Source organism: Hemibagrus wyckioides, linkage group LG05 (assembly GCF_019097595.1).
Source record: "Hemibagrus wyckioides isolate EC202008001 linkage group LG05, SWU_Hwy_1.0, whole genome shotgun sequence".
Taxonomy (NCBI): domain Eukaryota; kingdom Metazoa; phylum Chordata; class Actinopteri; order Siluriformes; family Bagridae; genus Hemibagrus; species Hemibagrus wyckioides.
In genome coordinates, this window is record NC_080714.1 from 15,894,047 (window position 1) to 15,914,474 (window position 20,428).

Genomic DNA, 20,428 nt, shown 5'->3' on the forward strand with positions numbered 1-20,428 from the left:
AGATGTTGAGAAGAAAGAGAGTGGTGGTAAGGGAGTATTTTCAACAGAAAGAGTCCAAAAGCTGATCACAGAATATGCAAAGTGCTTTCAGGCATCGATAATGGGTGACCAAACAACAAAAAAGAGATAACACTCAGTCTTCAGCTGCCCAGTTTGAGCGAGTCTGTGCTGATGAGCCTCAGATTGACTGAAAGAAATGGTTTTCTCCTGCTGTAGCTTATCCAAGTGAAAGTTTAATGTGATGTGTTTCTACTCACCACGCTTTTAAATAGTGTTTATATAAGTTCCTATATCCTTCCTGGCAGCTCAGTCTGGTCATGCTCCTCTGACCTCTCTTATTAACAAGGCATTTCCACCCACAGAACCGTCGCTCACTTTGTGTGTGTGTTTTTTTTTCTTTCACACCATTCTGTGTAACTCTAGAGATTGTTGTGTGTGAAAATCCCAGAAGATCAGCAGTTTCTAAAATACTCAAGCCAGCCCACCTGGTACCAACAACCATACCAGAATCAAGGTCAGAGAGATAACCATTTTATCCCATTCTGTTGTTTGATGTGAACATTACCTGCAACTCTTGACCTGTATCTGCATGATTTTTTTTTTCCACATTGTGTTTCTGCCAAATGATTGGCTGATTAGATAACTGCATGAATATGTACAGGGGTTCCTACTAAATTGTGATGTTAGTGTTTCTGGCAGTCCATCAGTACGTCTAGCACATCTGTAAAGAATGTTTTTTGTTGTCCTAAGGCAATGCATACTTTTGTACCTAATGCAAACTTTTTATGAATCACAATCCGACTTAGCTGCACCTGCAGAATTTTGAGCTAGACTCTGCATATCTGATAAATGCGCGTTGTGGTTATAGATCTCAGAATCTATGCAATGTCAGGATCCGTAATTTTATCATCAGTCTCTCAAGTGCGCTTTATTGCCAGAAGCAGATGCTGCTTTGTAAATTCACGGCCAGAGACAGAAACCAATCAGAGCGCTCGCGCCTCTCAGTCACTATTGGTCGCTAGACTCGGTTGCTCGCGAGCAGCTTTTGGTTTCCTGTCGGCGCGAGCAGGTGTCCAGATCAACGGGCGGAACGTGACGTCACACCGGGGGTTACCAGCAGCGAGTTTTTGGAGAAAGAGAAGCTGGGAGAAAACTCAGTGTGGAAGGAAATGCGGAAACGGTCTGGAGAGGAGTTTTCCCAACAAGAGGCTCGCATGCAGTCTTATCACACAGGGGCAGATGTAATATGATGATTTGATAGGCGGAAAAATTCCCGACGCAGAAGCAGAGCTGATAACAGGGACTCTGACCGCGATATCTCAGAATACATTGGTGCTACACAATAACCGAGGAGAAATTGTGGGAAATATGAACATATTAAACCTGTGACTGCAATCTGTTCTTTGCACAGAGACGCGTTAAGAGCCATGAAGAAGCCTGAAGTGTAGTACGGTAAGGTCGCGCATCTTTCTCTTTGTACTTCTGTCACTGGATGCTGGGCCGAAACACAGATTTTACAGTGTTGTTATATCACCTAACTCCGCTGTCTGAGCAGGACGGTTTCATCTCAGTTCATTTTCTTGTTGACTTCGATCACTTTTGGCTTTTATTCATTCATTTACGATAGGCAGTATAGTATGATGTATGATAGCGTATGAACGTTGCCACGCACACAAAGGAAGAGAAGAAAGACAACAGCCTGGAATTGTGTGGCCGTGACTAGTTTCTCCTGGGCGGTCTCCTGCACCTTTTTCACTTCGTACCTCAAACACTGAACCACACTTAGCTGTCATTATGTCTAATCATTTGGAATGTCTAAAGGTTTTAGAGCCTATGCATCTTTCCCAAGAGATGATCAAAACCTCTTACACCCATGTTCTTCTATTTCTGCTGCAGCACAGGTCCATCACTGAAACAGCAGCAGTCAGCGCCACAGCAGTGTGCATTATTTATGAAGTTGGAGGATTGGAATGCAGAATGTGTGTGTGTGTGGTCTTTGGGCTCTAAAAATGACAAACCACCCCTTTAAAACAGGAAACAGACACCTTTTTAAAGCTGCATTAACTGGAGTTGCCTGGCATTGTCTGGAGCAACTTTTTCCCTTGTGTCAAATTGTACTGACAGATTAGCTGTTTTATCTATCAGGATTTAATGTTTTTTTTTTATTACAAAACAATAAAATAAGATTCAGTGGTGACATTAAAGCTGCTGTTTGAAGATACCACTGAATGTCCCAGAGCTGTAAACAAGTTAGTTATCACTAGTTGCATGAAATTATTATACTCAGTTTGATGTCATGTAAATCATCTTACATTTGTTTAACAAAATTTACAGTGTAAGATCTGATCTTTTTGTTATAAATGTAAAAAGCAGTTATCACTGTCTTACATCCATTTGTTGACATTGTCTCATTCTCTCTTCTGATTGGTTGCTGGCTCCTGCCAGTTGAGACAGGGGTCAGCTTCTTTCATGCCTATATCTACACGCTTTAGCTTCAGAAAGGTTGTTTCTTTGTTTTGTTTTTTTGATTGACCTGTAAGATGTTGCCTGACATTACCTAATAAAAGCTCTTGCACAGTGACCTGAAATAATAATAATAATAAAAAAAAGTGATTGGGGCAGTGCTATTTATACATGGCCACATTCTAATGTGTTCATGACCTGTAAGCAATCCAAACAATTTCAATATTATGTCATATTTATTCACCTGGGAAAAAAAAGTTTCGATATAATGTCTTATTTATTCACTGAAAAGTACTGTCACACTAAAACCCAATAAAGTGAATGTGATTTCTTCAAGACTGGCCAAAACCAGTCATTGTCTGGTATAGTTACCAGCTCTTTCAGCCATCTGTTTCAGTATAACTGTGTGGCTTTTATTCAGCCTTTCTCTCTTTCTTTCTTTCTCTCTTTCTTTCTTTCTTTCAGCATTGAAAGCACAGAAACTTGGACAGATAACTGCAAGCATGGAGCTGAAAAGCCGACGCAGAGCCCAAGACGGCAAGTAGAAGCTCTTAGATTACAGCATGATCATCATGATCAGTTCAGCGTCAGACAGAAACCAGTTTCGGCTCGGCATCTAGCGCGAGGCTAATGTGCAGCTCCAACATTATGAGCAATCCGGTGCTTCTGCAGGAGTTTAACTCAATTTAAGTGAGAGGTGGAGGGGCTTTTAGAATAAGAGCTCACAGCCTGAGAGAAACTGTGTGCTGTACGTGTGTATTAGGCCATATCAGGCTGTGGGGTGTTGCTATGGAAACACCTACCCTGTACCAAGACAGTGTTGTATTCTACCTACTGCTTTTTGCTTTGATATGGCTATGTACATAGTACACTCCCACATTTGTGGGCTTCACTCTGAGTAAAAATCAGTCAAGAACACGCTATTAAAGATGACTGAAATTATCAAAAGTTTTGGCTTCATAGTCTAATCTCTTCTTAAATACATTTAACATCTCATTACCCATACCTTTGCAGCAGCACTAGAGCAAATTTGATTTGGTCAGATAGGACACATGATTTAAGTCAGTGGTTCTCAACCTGTTTGCGAGTGCAACCAACTTTTTAAATGTTTTGCGATCCTATTACATAAAGATTAATATAATATTAAACAACCTTGGTGACTACTCACTCAGTGGGATGGTTTGGGTTTGGAAAGAGGATGCAAAGTGATCCAGTCTCGGCTGAGTAGAGCTGATGAAATATCCTAAACTCTTAAGCCATTGTCAAGTCAAGCAGCTTTTATTGTCATTTCAACCATATATAGCTGACACAGTATATAGTGAAATGAGACAGGGTTTCTCCAGGGCCCTGGTGCTACATAAAACACCACAGAGCTAAGGACAGAACGCTGTCCTAGCTACATAAAGGGGACTATAACACCGTCACGGATCTGCCATTACAGCTTGTGACAGCAAGGAATTAGTCTCTATAATGAACTCAGAAACTACACTGACCTAATAGTTCCTCATGGGCCCTTGGTTGCTGTTGTAGAAAGGTTCCTGGTTCCTCTCAAGGTTTCTCGCTCATATCATCACAGGGAGTTTTTCCTTGCCACTGTTGCCACAGGCTTGCTCATTAGGGTTAAATAGGGATAAAATAGTAATATTATGTATATATATATACAGTATCTCACAAAAGTGAGTACACCCCTCACATTTTTGTAAATATTTTATTATATCTTTTCATGTGACAACACTGAAGAAATGACACTCTGCTACAATGTAAAGTAGTGAGTGTACAGCCTGTATAACTGTAAATTTGCTGTCCCCTCAAAATAACTCAACACACAGCCATTAATGTCTAAACCGTTGGCAACAAAAGTGAGTACACCCCTAAGTGGAAATGTCCAAATTGGGCCCAATTAGCCATTTACCCTCCCCGGTGTCATGTAACTTGTTAGTGTTACAAGTTCTGAGGTGTGAATGGGGAGCAGGTGTGTTAAATTTGGTGTTATCGCTCTCACACTCTCTCATACTGGTCACTGGAAGATCAACATGGCACCTCATAGCAAAGAGCTCTCTGACGATCTGAAAAAAAGAATTGTTGCTCTACATAAAGATGGCCTAGGCTATAAGAAGACTGCCAAGACCCTGAAACTGAGCTGCAGCACGGTGGGCAATACAGCGGTTTTACAGGACAGGTTCCACTCCGAACAGGCCTCGCCATGGTCCACCAAAGAAGTTGAGTGCACGTGCTCAGCGTCATATCCAGAGGTTGTCTTTGGGAAATAGACGTATGAGTGCTGCCAGCATTGCTGCAGAGGTTGAAGGGGTGGGGGGTCAGCCTGTCAGTGCTCAGACCATACACCGCACACTGCATCAAATTGGTCTGCATGGCTGTCGTCCCAGAAGGAAGCCTCTACTAATGATGCAGCACAAGAAAGCTCGCATACAGTTTGCTGAAGACAAGCAGACTAAGGACATGGATTACTGGAACCATGTCCTGTGGTCCGATGAGACCAAGATAAACTTATTTGGTTCAGATGGTGTCAAGCGTGTGTGGTGGCAACCAGGTGAGGAGTACAAAGACAAGTGTGTCTTGCCTACAGTCAAGCATGGTGGTGGGAGTGTCATGGTCTGGGCCTGCATGAGTGCTGCCGGCACTGGGGAGCTACAGTTCATTGAGGGAACCATGAATGCCAACATGTACTGTGACATACTGAAGCAGAGCATGATCCCCTCCCTTCGGAGACTGGGCCACAGGGCAGTATTCCAACATGATAACGACCCCAAACACACCTCCAAGATGACCACTACCTTGGTTATGGACTGGCCAAGCTTGTCTCCCAAGCTAAACCCTATTGAGCATTTGTGGGGCATCCTCAAATGGAAGGTGGGGGAGCACAAGGTCTCTAACATCCACCAGCTCTGTGACATCATCATGGAGGAGTGAAAGAGGACTCCAGTGGCAACCTGTGAATCTCTGGTGAACTCCATGCCTAAGAGGGTTAAGGCAGTGCTGGAAAATAATGGTGGCCACACAAAATATTGACACTTTGGGCCCAATTTGGACATTTCCACTTAGGGGTGTACTCACTTTTGTTGCCAATGGTTTAGACATTAATGGCTTTGTGTTGAGTTATATTGAGGGGACAGCAAATTTACACTGTTATACAGGCTGTACACTCACTACTTTACATTGTAGCAGAGTGTCATTTCTTCAGTATTGTCACATGAAAAGATATAATAAAATATTTACAAAAATGTGAGGGGGGTGTACTCACTTGTGAGATACTGTATATATATATATATATATATATATATATATATATATATATATATATATATATATATATATATATATTCTCCCTTCTCTGTTTCTCTACTTTTGTAAAGCTGCTTTGAGACAATGTCCATTGTAAGAGGTGCTATACAAATAACTTGAACAAGATTGAATTACAGTGCAACGTGTGCAACCTGGTGCAAACAGTGCAAGACAAAAGACAATATAAAAACAACACAAAACAGTACAGGACACATAGTGCCGAAAAATATGCAAAATAGAAGAACTGTAAACAAGTGGCTTCTTATAACATATATGCTTATAAACATACGTATAGCAGCAGTTGGTGGCAGCAGTTGAACAGTGTGCAAATACAAGCATGTAAACAGTTATAATGTGGGTGGAGCTATAGATGTATGTGTTAAGTCTTCAGAAGGTTCAGAACAGGTCAGTTCACACAGTTGAGTTGTGTGTGTGTGTTGATATAGTTCAGTTCTGGATGTTGAGGAGCCTGATGGCTTGAGGAAACTGTTACACAGTCTGGTTGTGAGGGCCCGAATGCTTTGGTACCACTTTTTTGTGTATGATGAGTGTGTGGGGTCATCCACAACGCTTTGTGAATGCAGCATGTGGTATAAATGTCCATGATAGAGGGGAGAGAGACTCCACACTGTGACTGGCTCTATGTTCTATGTACTCACTGTACTTGTTCTTGATGTAAAATTGCCCCATGTCTAAACAGCATTTAGCTATGATGACTATAATCCACAAATTGCTAAGCCATTTCTGCCAATCAGCAGTTCAAAATAAAAGTTTTCCTGCAACCCCCCCATTACTGCTTTGTGCCCCCCCATGACCCACAAGTTAAGAACCACTGATTTAAGTAATTACAATTGTCAAATTTGTATTCTGTAACTGTAATTGTAACTTAACAAAGTTTAGTATTCTTGAATGTCTCTTTAACATTATTGTCATATTCTTAATGAAATTCTTCTTTGTCTTCAGCCTCCCTCAGGCAGCACCAAGCAACTCCTCTGTGAACAATGGCCAGGTGGAGCTCTTTTGCATTCAGATATGGCTTCGACCTTGGCAGTTACTTCCATGACCATCGACCCCTGGGCACAGGTGCATCCGGCCTGGTGTTGTCTGCCATTGATAGGCGAAGTGGGCAAAGAGTGGCAATTAAGAAGCTGGTACTGCACGACCCCATGAGTATTAAACATGCACTGCGTGAAGTCAAAATCACATGCCGGCTCCAGCATGAGAACATAGTGAGGGTGTATGAAGCACTGGGCCCATGTGGCCAGCCTTTACCCCGCAACCTCGCTCAACTCACAGAGATCTACATCGTGCAAGAGCTTATGGAGACGGACCTGGCCCGGATATTGGAGCAGGGCCCGTTGCCAGCGGCCCATGCCACTTTGCTTTTTTACCAGCTTCTGCGAGGCCTCAAGTTCATCCACTCAGCCAATGTGCTGCACCGTGACCTGAAGCCCGCCAATATCTTTGTCAACACTGAACAGATGCTGCTAAAGATAGGAGACTTTGGACTGGCACGCATTGTTGACCCACACTACTCACACAAGGTAGGGGTCAAAGCAGCATTCTTCAGATTTTAAAATGTACTGCAAAATACAGCTAGATTTATGGCATGAACTGGTTCTATTTACGTGAAGGTGATGATAACCACAGTGTCTTCTGGATGTAATAGTTTGCTACAGTGAATACACTGTGACCTAATTAGCTTTTAACACCTCTGTGGTGCACACTTCTTTACATGAGTTCTATGGAAAAGAAACATTTGACACCCTGTCGAAAGCTTCATCAATGTTTTTACAATATATTTTTTTTGCGTTAGTGACACAGCATTACCCAGCGTAGTCCATGCTGTAAACCATGCCGTTTCCATGCTGTTGCACGTGGGACTGCACGTTATGCAAAAACACTGGTTTGTGATTGGATGATTGTCAGTTAAATGGCCTTTTTGTTCTTGGCCAGACAGTGATGAAAGCTGACACCGTAGATCTGAATCACTCACAGAAAATGCCAGAGAATTTCCCACCTGAACACATGAACTAATGTGTCAGGGTGGAGCTAAAAGGGTGACCACAGTGGCTACTCCAGAACTGATGGGTTGTTGTTTAATTTGAATTTTACGGAAGAACTTTGTGGTATAAAAGGATCATGTGATTCCAGGCATTATTCCAACACAACCGTGACCAAGATAAAATGCTTACTAAAGAGGAATGAATGTTTAGTATAATTTTAAAGACTCAACCCAACCTAATTGTCTTCTTCTTCTTCAACCCAGATACTGAAATTAGCAAAGGGTGAAATCTGCTAATTTTTTAATTACTATGTACACATTAAGTCTCATTTTACAATATCATGTTCTGGAACTGACATACCTAATGTGGCATAATGTCTTAAAGATCATGCCATATATCCAACCAGCTCCAATGTAAGTCTGAGGGTGAGCTTTAAAAAATTGTCCTTTAATAAATTTATCTCAGAATGGTTAGTTATCTGCTTTATTTTATTTATTTATTAAGTTTTTTTTTCTTAAGGCACATGATAACTGGACCTAATACAAGGAACATCATTGTTGTTTTGTTATTTCATGCTGGGCCACTTGCTATTCTCAAAATCATGAGCCTGCCCTCATATGTGTGCAATTATAGCTTATTTTCACACTTTCTGATGAAACAGATTCCCACTGTGCACCCACTACAATAATTCCCAATACTTTTCAAGGTAAAAGGCTTAAAACAGGATGAATAGAGCTGTCTGTTTAGCTCCATGCTTCTACGCTGCCTATTTATACATGTGGATGACCCTGCTTTGACCTACCTTTAGATGATGAGTCTCTAACATAAGTTTATGCTGGACTGACACTCTCTGTGTATTATATTTCAAAAGCTTACTGACAAAATCATGACCTAAACTGCTTCAGGATTAGGGCTGTAAAAGATTAATGTGGCTTCTCCCAGCACCATTGTCCTGCTTTAGTGTAATATCGGCATGCTCTATAAGACCGAAATGAATGGAGACTTGTGTGAAATGAGCCAAGTGAGAGTCGGTTATACAGGAGGGAGGGAAAGGTGCTAGGCTCCAATTGGAAAGGATCACAGAGCAAGTTCAACATAAAACAGGCCTTGTTCTAAACAGCTTGAATGAACAATAAAGCTTTTTGTGAGTAATAACCGAGTCAGTCTAAAGTAGGGTCCAACACCCTGCTGTTTTCTAAAATTAGTCTGTTGTCCACCAAGGACTCATATTCCACGCTGTCATGATGTGGTGTTCGTTTGTGAATGAGTCTGTCTCAGCAAGCTCGCTTTCAGTTCAGTCTGTCTTCCTGATTTAGTCAACATGACAAGTGCTGTCTCTCTCCTGACATGAATGCGTGCTTCCTGAAGTGGTCAGGACTTTGGAAAGGGTGACACAAAGCTTTATTATTGACTAATGGCACCTGATTAAAAAATGAGGGTCAAATTAAAACCTTAAATGTGACATAGATTAGTGTGAGATAGAACAACCAGATTTGTTTTCTCCCTAGAGAAATCCGTGCACTCGTTAAGCACTGGAACACTTGCACTGAACAAAAGAGATTATGTAGAAAAACGACACACTTTTGTGACCCCACTAGTGTATGTCCAGCTAGTTAAGGCTAACAGGAGAGGCTTTGCACTGCACTGTATTTGGTTGGATTATTCAGTAAATGCCTATTATTCTGGCAAGATTGCTTCTCTTCTGTGAATTCTATTTAATTCACTTGGTCAATATAATGCGACTGTTAACCAGTTTGTGCCTCGTGCAATTCTACAGACTGTGGATTTAAGTAAGATTATCTATAGTTGCAGTGTGTTGTGTGTCTTGCACCACTGTAATGTGCATACATTTACCTATAGCTACATGCTTTAAAAAAAAAAACCTAACAAACAAAGCCAAGACATAAACTTAGTTTGATTCCTCCACTCCTTGGAGAGATGATTCTTCCACAATATGTGGAAGATCAAATAATCTACCTTTAAATACTTTTATTTTGTCAAATGCTTGTTGTAAAGACTTGTATTAGGCTGAATATGCTGATGCTAAATCAGCAAAATGGAAATACATTAGTTGGCTGTATTTGTTGGTTCATTTTTTAATACTTGTTTTTTTTACACTGCAGTGGATGCTGATTTAATTGGTTTGTGAGTCGATCAAAGGGCTTTAGTTGTTTGGTTGGGCACAGAGGTAAACACTGTGGCCAGGGGATGTGAATAGCATCTTTGTTTGTGCCCCCATCACAACCCACCTCAATCTGCCTGGTATGATCTCGTCAATGATTCATCACCTCCTCTCAAGAGAAAGCTGGGAGGTGGAAAAGAAAAGATGGTTTCGATGGAGGTCTGTTAGAGGCCATGCGGCTACATCAGCTGTTTCTCATTAAAGTTTGAAGAGATGCTTGGTCATTTATTCTCCTGGAAAGTACAGGGCTATAGTGGAGGCATTCTGGCAGAAGCAGGAATGTGTATTGTGCCATAAGCTTATGTTAGTTCCTCTCATAAACAGTGCAGTTTTAGCTCATGATGTCCAGCTTTGCAGATCTTTTAGATTTCTTTACAGCAGTACTTGTCAGAACAGATCTGCAGCATATTTGTAGATGCAGTAAATATCACACTGTTGAAAAATGAAATGTCACACAGTTGAAAAAGGCATAAATAAGAACTGATCATTGGAAATGTCACACTCCAAAGTGTGTTTAGTGTGTTAGTTTATTATGACAACAATTTCCAGGGTTTTATTTCTCTTAAACCAGAGTAATGTCCTAGCAATCACATTTTATTCAATTTAGTTAAATTGTGAAATTATTAAGTCCCTATAACACTTACTGTATCCGATATAAACAGCATTTCCTCATCACATTCACTCTCACGACACAAAAATGCAGCCGGTCATGTTACAGAGAAACCAGAAAGCACTCTTCTCTCCTGAAGACTCTCCTGTGCTGCAAATGATAAACACAAATGCTAAACACCGCCAAACAGAAAAATCCACCATATCAGTGATTATATTCCTTGTGATTCAGCTGTTACTACAGAAATATATACAAGCACATTAATATAAAACTTTGATCTGAATTACATCTGGCAAGAGTATCTGAGCTGCTGCTATAGAGCATCAATCAACACCTTGTGACCGATCAGATTCAAGGGTTCAGCAGTGCCTGCATTATAATCAATCAAATCAAGCCGATATTATAGACATCCATAATAATAAATTGCATAAAAGGACAGCTGTGCTGACTTTAAAAAAAAAAAAGAGCAAAAGTGCATTTTTTATTTGCTGAAAATAAAAAGTTGGTAGTTGAAAGTTGTAATAAAGTTTTGTGAAATGTTTTGTTTTTGGCAAAATGTTGAATTTAAACACATATTGCAAAACCTAGCATATGTCTATGGTGTAAATGAATTATTTCTGATGTAACATGCCATGAACACAGCCAGACCTGCCATGGTATAAGTGAGCAGCTCCTGCTAGAAACATATTATCCTTCTGACTGTTGTGCTCATACATTCCACCTTACTGGATCACCTAGCTATAGATAGAATAGAGACTCATAGCAGTGTCACATACTGATTTGTTCTGATTTAATGAGGCACAGCTTTAAACAAACATCTTTTTGAATTCAGTCTTCGTCTAATATACGCAAGTAAATTGAGCATCACTACAACTAGGGAAACCTGACTGATGAGATAAAGCTTGTTTTTGACGTGAATGAAGCAGAGACAAAGTGCATCATTGTTTTTAGACATGGAGACCCTCTTATGCAACAGTACTGTGTCACCACAAGCTGCTTGTGCCCATATGTTTTGCCAGCAAGTAGCAGCAGTCTCTTGTGTGTGTGTGTGTGTGTGTGTGTGTGTGAACAGGGCTACCTCTCAGAGGGGATGGTGACTAAATGGTATCGCTCCCCTCGTCTGCTGCTCTCTCCGAACAACTACACCAAGGCCATCGACATGTGGGCCGCGGGCTGCATCCTGGCTGAGATGCTAACAGGCCGAATGCTTTTTGCAGGTCAGATCTGTAAAACATCCTGTCATAGTTATAACAGACTGCAGTTTAAACATATTCAATGTGATCAAGCCTTTTTGTTTAACATTAGTCTGAGCACTTTTGTCTATGTGTGCATATACTGTAGTCATACAACTCATTAAATGAAGAAAACTAAAAGCACAATGTTTAAATTATTTGCACTTATCTTATGAAAGTGCATCTTTTGATGTTGCATATCAGCACATGGTAGCATGGAACAAACAAGAAATGCATTACAATGCGAAAACTCATATGCACTTACTGTCCACTTTAAATGAAACGCATGTACATCTGCACATTTATGCAGTTATTTCACTCATGTGGCAGCAGCAAAAGCATAAACTCCTGCAGATACAGGTCAAGAGGTCATCAGAATCGAGAAAAACTATGATCTCTTTAACTTGGCATGGTTCTGGTACCAAGTGAGCTGATCTGAGTATTTCAGAAACTGCTGATCATCTGAGATTTTCACACTCAACAGTCTGTAGAGTTTATACAGAATGGTGCATAAAACAAAAAACAAACACTGAGTGAGCAACACTTCTGTGAATGGAGATACCTTGTTAATAAGAGAGGTCAGATTGGTTTAAGCTGCCTGGAAGGATATAGTAAATAATATAATCAATCTTTACAACCATGGTGAACAGTAAAGTATCTCAGAAAGTATCTCAGGATGGACAAAACATCAAATCCTGAGGTAGATGGCCTAGAACAGCAGGAGACCACACTGGGTTCCACTCCTGATGTTTTTGTTTTTCACCCTATTCTGTGTAAACTCTAGAGAACTTTGTATGGAAGATCAGCAGTTTCCAAAATACTCACACTAGCCCATCTGGACGAATATCTAAGATTAATTTTTTTTGCATTCACATGGTTGATGGGAGCATTATAACATTATTACATAAATACAATATTTTTTTAATGTGCCATTTGATTGGCTGATTAGATAACTGCATGAATGTGCAGGTGTACAGGTGTTTCTGTTGTAAAGCTAAACTTCCTTGAAGGGACTTTGCTTAATATCATGCAAATACATGGAAAAATATTATTTTTTAAAGAATTCCCTCAACAGAAAAATTCAGTTTGGGGAAAGATATAACAGCTCTATACGGCCAATAATTTGTGGACACACTCATATGTGCCCATTCAAAACCATGGACTTGTGCTGTGATAATAAACTCCACTTTTCATGGAAGGGTTTCTTCTAGATTTTGGAGTGTGGCTGTGGGGATTGGTGCTTATTCAGATACAACAGCATTAGTGAAGTTTGTCACTGGTTTCAAGCAAGAAGGCCTTAAACGTGGTTGAGGTCAGGGCTTGGGCCACTCATGTTCTTCTATTTCAACCTTAGCAAACCATGTCATTATGGACCTCTCTTTGTGCACAAGGGCATTGCCATACAGGAACAGGTTTGGGATCCTTAGTTCCAGTGAAGGGAAATCTTAATGCTACAGCATACAAAAACAATTTGCCATTGTCAAGCTTTCTGGCAACTGGTCAAAGACAACCCACGTAGAAATGTGATGGTCAGGTGTCCACATACTTTTGGCTGTGCTTTTCTATTTTTAAAAGTAAGACAATCTCAGTCTAACATCAGAATGTTATGCTCTAGGTGCACATGAGCTGGAGCAGATGCAGCTAATTCTGGACACTGTGCCAGTGCTTAGGCAAGAGGACCGGCAGGAGCTGCTAAGGGTCATGCCCTCCTACGTCAACCACAGCTGGAAGGTCAGGAGACCGCTGCAAGAATTGCTTCCTGAGGTGGAGGATGAAGGTGAGAGAGAAACAGGACTGAAATTAACAAGCAAATGATGGTCCAGTAAAATGATTTTAAGCAATTTACACCTTCACACAGCTATTTAACCATTATCAATGAGTCTTCTTCTCCATTCCACCTCTCAGCCATAGACTTCCTGGAGCAGATCATGACCTTTAACCCAATGGACCGTCTGACAGCAGAAGCAGCTCTGTCTCACTCATTCCTCCGGCAATATTCCTGTCCACAGGATGAGCCTGTGTCCCTCCAGCCCTTCCGTATAGAGGACGAGCTGGAGGACAGTCTTGTTAGTGAACATGGTCACTGGGACAGGTACAGACCCAATTCCTTCCACTGTTTCTGCATTTTAACAGCCTCCAATCAGCTGCAGAGTGTGTTCCCTCAAAACATCCCAATATAAGCTTTTGCAGACCTAGATAGGTACTTGGATTAATGAGATGAGGCTTGTTCTTGATGGAGTTGGCTGCCTTACACATATACTGAAGCTTGAGTGTTTCATTTTAATTCTAAATTCCATTACATTTTCTTTTTTTAAAAAAAAGAATTGGATAATATTCTAACAGATTTCATTCCCTGAATGTGATGCCACTGTTGTGTTGGCTAGTCTTCCAGTGAGACAAAGTTATGGTGTTTATTTGAATTATTTAGTCTGATATTGCATCTGCAAGAGCAAACAAGCAAACTTGAATGAAACAGTGAATCGGAGAACACACTATGGACCATATATTTAGTATTCCTGACAAATTTCTGACTCCAGCCCTAAATAAGATTACTAAAAGACAACATTCAGTGACAAAATTTATTACACAGTAAAATAGAGCCAAGATCGCAGCAGAAGGAAATCAAAGAAAATGACGTTAGGGCTCTGACATAAAGGGCTGGTTAAATATAGCTGCTCATGAATTATTCTCTTAATTAAATCTCTCACAATATCCTACTGTCCTTTCTGCAGCCAGATGGCCTGAAGTAAGGTGAACAATATTATTTACAGCACAGAGGATAAGCAGGTGGAGGGTAATCAGGCTGATTCAACAATGTTTCTCAAAGAAGGATGTCTAAATGGCATAAATAGGTTATAACTTGGAAGGACAAAGTGGAACTTTAGTGGTTTGAGAGCCAAGTGTCTTGTCAGCAGCATATAATTCATCAAGCTCATTCTGAATGTCTAATAGTTCTAAATGGAGACAAGTGGTCTTGTGTTATAATTGTAAACATAATCGTCTAAGGCAGGGGTGTCTAATCTTATCCACAAAGGGCCGGTCTGGGTGCAGGTTTTCATTTGAATCAAGCAGAAGCTACATCTGATTCCACTAGAATAATCAACTGATCTTGGCTTTCACTAGACTCAGGTGTGGCTTCTGCTCAGCTGGAATGAAAACCTGCACCCACCCTGGCCCTTTGTGGATAAAATTGGACACCCCTAGTCTAAGGGCATCAACAGTATTATTGACACCTTAGAATTTCCCTGATATTTTTTTTAGCAATGCATGGTTCACCCAAACATTACATTCATATGACACTGAAGTCTGGAGGAGCTGATCTGAAACCTGCAGTGGTAGAATTCTGGCTGTTTAAGCACTGCTAAGACCTCCTAATTATCTCCAAATTGAAACCAAGTGGAAACCTGTATTGTTTAAAGTATTATTCATTCATCTGTTTATTCTGCTCATACACTTTCAGAGACGATGCAGCTGACAAAAGTATTTAAATATGAATTTTGTTTGTTTCTATGTATTTGGAAACATGATTATAGTCCAATTATAAGATGTATTTAATGCATTTATGAATTGAGATGTATTGTAATGCATAAAAATGTTTAATTTTTAACTGATTTTTATTTGTTTTAAACTAGCTAGGATAAGTTTCAGATAATAAAAATAAACACCAAAAGGTTTCACTTCTCGAAAAAACAGCTTTTATGTAAATTAGTCAAAGGTGAATCATCGTGGATAACCCGGGAAAAGTACATGCTTGCAGAGTGGTCAAGCATGTCATCAGTATGTTTTCTTCTTTTGTAAAGCTGCTTTGAGACAATGTTTGTAAAAGGCGCTATACAAAATAAATTGAATTGAATTGAATTGAATTGAATCAGTAACAGCTCTCTGCTACATTCGGGCCATAGCAGTGAAGTAATGTTTATAGAGGAGCTGTAGAAGGGGAAAACACAAATGATGAACCAGAATGAGATAAATGAAACGAAATCTGTTATGTTTAATTCACATACAGTGCCCAGCGTAAATGAGTACACTCCCTTTAAAAAGCAGTATCTCAAAGAACACAAAAACAATCTCCAAAATGTTGACAAGACTAAGTTTTATATAACATCTGTTTAACTTATAACATGAAAGTAAGGTTAATAATATAACTTAGAGAACAAAATTTTCAGTTTTACTCAAAGTAGGGTGATGCAAAAATGAGTACACCCCACTTAAAGTCTCTGGAGCAAAGCTAAATTTTAGACTACAAACGTCTAATTTAACAAGAATTCAACCACAGGTAAGTCTAATTATTCATTACACAGGTGTCCAGCAGACAGTTGACTATAAAAGGGTGTTACTTAAAGAAAACCCCTTCCCATTTCATGCTGTCAGCAATGACACCACATGGAATAGAAATGTCACAAGACCTGAGAAAGAAAATTTCTTTACACCAGAAAGGTGAAGGCTACAAGAATATCAGCAAAGCTTTACTTATCAGTCAGAATACAGTAGCCAAAGTGGTACAAAAATTTTTTAAAAGATGGAACTGCAACCATCTCACAGAGACGTCCAGGTCATCCACGGAAGTTAAGACCTCGACAGGAGCGTCTTCTGATGAGAAGGTTGAAGAAAATCGGCATGCAATTCACTGCAGTTATCTAAAGAAGTAGAAAGCCAAACTGGCGTGACTGTTTCCCATGACACAATATGGCGTACACTGCGGAGAAATTGCATGCATGGGTGCCGTCCACAAAAGAAGCCTCTCCTAAAGCCTAGGCACAAAAAAGCCCGCCTAGAGTTTGCCAGGGCCCATGCTGACAAAGATGAAGACTACTGGGACTCTATACTGTGGATTGATGAGACCAAGATAAATGTTTTTGGAACTGATGGCCTCAAAACTGTATGGCATCGCAAAGGTGAGGAATACAAAGAAAAATGCATGGTGCCTACAGTGAAACATGGTGGGGGCAGTGTTCTTATGTGGGGCTACATGAGTGCTGCTGGTGTCAGGGAGCTGAATTTCATTAATGGCATCATGAATTCATAGATGTACTGCTCTATACTGAAGAAAATGCTACCATCACTCCGTGCCCTTGGTCATCGTGCACTTTTCCAACATGACAATGATCCTAAACACACATCTAAAGGCCACTATTGGATTTCTGAAGAAGAACAGGGTGAAAGTGATTCAAGTATGGCCAAGTATGTCTCCTGATCTGAACCCAATCGAACACCTATGGGGAATTCTGAAGAGACAAGTTGAGCATCACTCTCCATCCAGCATCCAGTCTCTAAAAGAGGTCATTATTGAAGAATGGAAAAAGATAGATGTTGCAAAATGTCGCCAACTTGTTCGTTCCATGCCTAGAAAACTTGGTGCCGTCATTAAAAATCACGGAGGTCATACAAAGTACTAGATGTAGTAGTTTTTGTATCACCCTAATTTGAGTAAAACTGAAAAATGTGTAATCCAAGTTATATTATCAACCTTAATTTCATGTTATAAGTTAAACAGATGTTATATTAAACTTAAGTCTTGTCAACATTTTGTTTAAAATGTTACTTTTCAAAGGGGGTGTACTCATTTACACTGAGCACTGTAGCTAAGTTTTTTTTTCTACAGTAAAGCACTTAATGGCAAGTATATGCCCAGTGTAACTATTTAGGTAAAAATATTCTAGTTAGGTTATGCTTAGGTTAGCTAACTGGTACTTACAGCATAGCAGTCTAAACTCCAGTCATGGAAGGCTGCAATATTGCACGCTTCAGCTTTCTACATCATTTATCACAGCTAGCTCATCAGCTAATTCCCTAGATCTTCATGAGCTAAATTTGGTGTTAGAACAGGGAAAGCACAAATCTCTGTGGACCTCCAGAGTTCGATAGCCTTATTAGGAACTGTATAAAGAGTTATAAGACCTGTGGCTAAATCCTGCTTAGTGCAATTTAATTTAAAGACAAACTCTGAGTGTTTTTGATTCAAAGCAGATAACATGGGCTGTTAATGATTGGCAGTAAACTAACTAACTGGAGCTCATTCCAGGTTATATTAAGTTTTTGTTGTTTTTTAATCCACAGCTCTTCTTTTCTCTTCACTTCACAGTAAACGCACAAGTGTGGTAGATGATTATTATTGACTAAAAGCTCTCTAGCGCTCTAAAAGCATCTACTTTTCCCTGGGAATCCAGAATGATGCACCTTTTACCTAATTTACACAAATAATTTACACTAATCTTTACATATTTAAGCCCTACACTGAATACAGGAAAACATGAATCTGACTTAAATATGACTGCTATCATGTACAGCAGGGGTGTCCAATCTTATCCGCCAAGGCCCGGTGTGGGTGAAGGTTTTCATTCCAACTGAGCAGAAGCCACACCTGAGTCTACTGAAAGCCAAGATCAGTTGATTAACCAGTTGGAATCAGGTGTAGCTTCTGCTTGGTTGGAATGAAAACCTGCACCCACACCGGCCCACACTTTCTGGTTAAGACTGGACACCCCTGATGTATAGAAATCAAATATGCAAAATTCATATTCAAATTCTTTTGTCTGTTCCCAAGCACTGTAAAAAGTTGGTGTCTATATTTAGCTGTGCTAAAGGGAAATAATGAACTGCCTAGAAAGCAACTGCAGTATTTTTCTTTTATAAACAAAATAAAAGTAAAAAAAAAGAAAAAAAGACTGCAGTTCTCTTCATTGCTTCTCAAAATAACTGCTTCTGCTTTTTTAGCTGGCTTAGCTTCTACATTTGTTCCGCATTGTGTATCCAAAACTGTATGCCTTGCTGTTGTATGAGTAATGCTGACCTACAACAGCCAACAAAGACAAAATGATGGCAATCACTTATTAATCTTTTTTTTTTTTTTTTTTTATTAAATTGGCCTATGCCTTGTAGATACAGGAGTTTTTAGTTCATTTTTAGATCAAAAGAGTTTGACACTTACACATAACTACATGTTTAATGTCTTTAAACTAAATCCAATCAGTACTCGAAGATGAAGTAAAAACCTTCTCTCCATGCATGCAGTCTTTCGTCAGATCTGTGCTGGAAGCAGCAGGAGCAGTGTGGCTGCATACAGAGTGTGTCAGAAATGGGCGAGACTGAGGAGGATGAGGTCCAGAAAGATCCTCGAGCCAATTCCTCCTCCCTCATTGAGGAAGCTCTGGTAGACCCTGGTAAGCACTCTCACAGCAGCTCGGCAGAGCGCTTTCTCGAGCAGTCTCACTCGTCTTTGGACAGGCTCTGCGGCCAATACATGGAGCTGGACTGTGGGCGCTCCTGTGACTACAAAGTGGGTTCTCCTTCATATTTGGATAAGATAGCATGGAGGGATGGGAAGCCCCAACACTATTCTGAGCCAAAGCTGATTCTGGACTTGTCTCATTGGAAGCGCAACACACTCCCATCACCAAAAGAGGGGGATCATGAGCAGCTTAATGCTGAGGAGCCTGCTGATTTGTTCCAGGAGATTTCACGCTGGGCAGCAAGCACACAACTGGGCCTCCATTCTCCCAGTTCACCTCAGGAACCTCCAACCTCACCAGGGTCTCCTCCTTTACCCGTTTCTCCTACCCTGCTTCCTCACTCACTCGCAGAAACACAGGCACCTTCTCTGCTGTACACTTCCGAATTTCTTCAGCATGGCAGGAGAAGTCCAGCTTCTTTCTTTTCCTCTCCTCCCCCTCTGTTTCCTTCCTCTCCCTCTTCACCTACTCAAGGTTCATTAACCCCTTTTCAAAACAACGAAGTCTCGCCAACAGCTAGCGGAGAGGAACATCCTCACTTTGACCTGGATATGTTCATCTCACAAGTAAAATGTGAGAACAAGGTTACTTCTAAGCAAAGTAGCATTAGCTGTACCTCTAGGATCTCAGAGCACAAACCTTCCAGGACTCAAACTTCAACAGCAGATGTGGTCAAATCTCAAAGCTTTCACAAAGAACAATGGTAGAAAGAGTGATGGTAGATAGATCTACCTAGAACTGGGGGACAGAACGTAGTGCTGCTCTTGCAAGATTGCGTAGTTTTTGTTTTTTTAATGTTTGACATATAATAATGTACAAAACATTGTGTGTCTGTTTGTGTTTCTAATAGCTCCTAAAATGCAGCCAGAACTTGAAAATCATCTCCCTTGCTGCTCTACCTAGGACACAAATCAGTGCAAGGGCATACTGCAGAGTCCTCAAACAGATGTTAGAGAACTCTAATGTCATGCCTAAAATCTACAAGCTTATTTAAAAACCCACATCCAAGAGTGTGTCATTATTTTAAAAAATACCTGAATGAAAGAACTGAACAAGAATGCTAATGTTTGCGCACATTTTGGAGCCAATTATGCAGAAATCCATAGAATTCCAAAGTACACAAACTTTTCTGTACAACAGAAATTTTGCTGAATGTAGTTTTACAGTTCTTCCAACATTACTTAAATGCATCTAAATTGCAGAAGAAATGAAAGTTTTTAAAAAAACAAAACAAAAAAACAATTCATACATTCTGCATATGAGCTGCTTTTTACACCACTGTAATCTCCGCCTTTGCAATAGTAGACAGCAGTGGTTTGCTTGATTACTGTTTCCAAAGCTTTCAACCTTAATAAACCTTGTAATATATAAACTGTTTGTCATCATTTCAGTTCTTTGCTCCT

The 20,428-nt window shown here is 40.2% G+C and overlaps 1 protein-coding gene across 1 annotated transcript; it reads left to right on the forward strand.

Moving 5' to 3' along the window:
• Positions 1-1,013: 1,013 nt before the first annotated feature.
• mapk4 (mitogen-activated protein kinase 4) lies at positions 1,014-20,380 on the forward strand. The gene is made up of 7 exons (XM_058389010.1): positions 1,014-1,452; positions 2,929-3,000; positions 6,730-7,310; positions 11,637-11,781; positions 13,412-13,573; positions 13,702-13,888; positions 18,808-20,380. The coding sequence occupies exons 3-7, from the start codon at positions 6,768-6,770 to the stop codon at positions 19,730-19,732; spliced, it is 1,962 nt and encodes a 653-aa protein (XP_058244993.1). The 5' UTR covers positions 1,014-1,452; positions 2,929-3,000; positions 6,730-6,767; the 3' UTR covers positions 19,733-20,380.
• The last annotated feature ends 48 nt before the right edge of the window (positions 20,381-20,428 follow it).

What these genes read in the sequence shown, in the direction of transcription:
- mapk4 (XM_058389010.1), top strand. Translation starts at nt 6,768, where the DNA reads ATGGCCAGGTGGAGCTCTTTTGCATTCAGATATGGCTTCGACCTTGGC. An exon ending in ACCCACACTACTCACACAAG is followed by an intron (nt 7,311 to 11,636) that starts GTAGGGGTCAAA and finishes GTGTGTGAACAG; the next exon opens with GGCTACCTCTCAGAGGGGAT. An exon ending in AGGCCGAATGCTTTTTGCAG is followed by an intron (nt 11,782 to 13,411) that starts GTCAGATCTGTA and finishes GTTATGCTCTAG; the next exon opens with GTGCACATGAGCTGGAGCAG.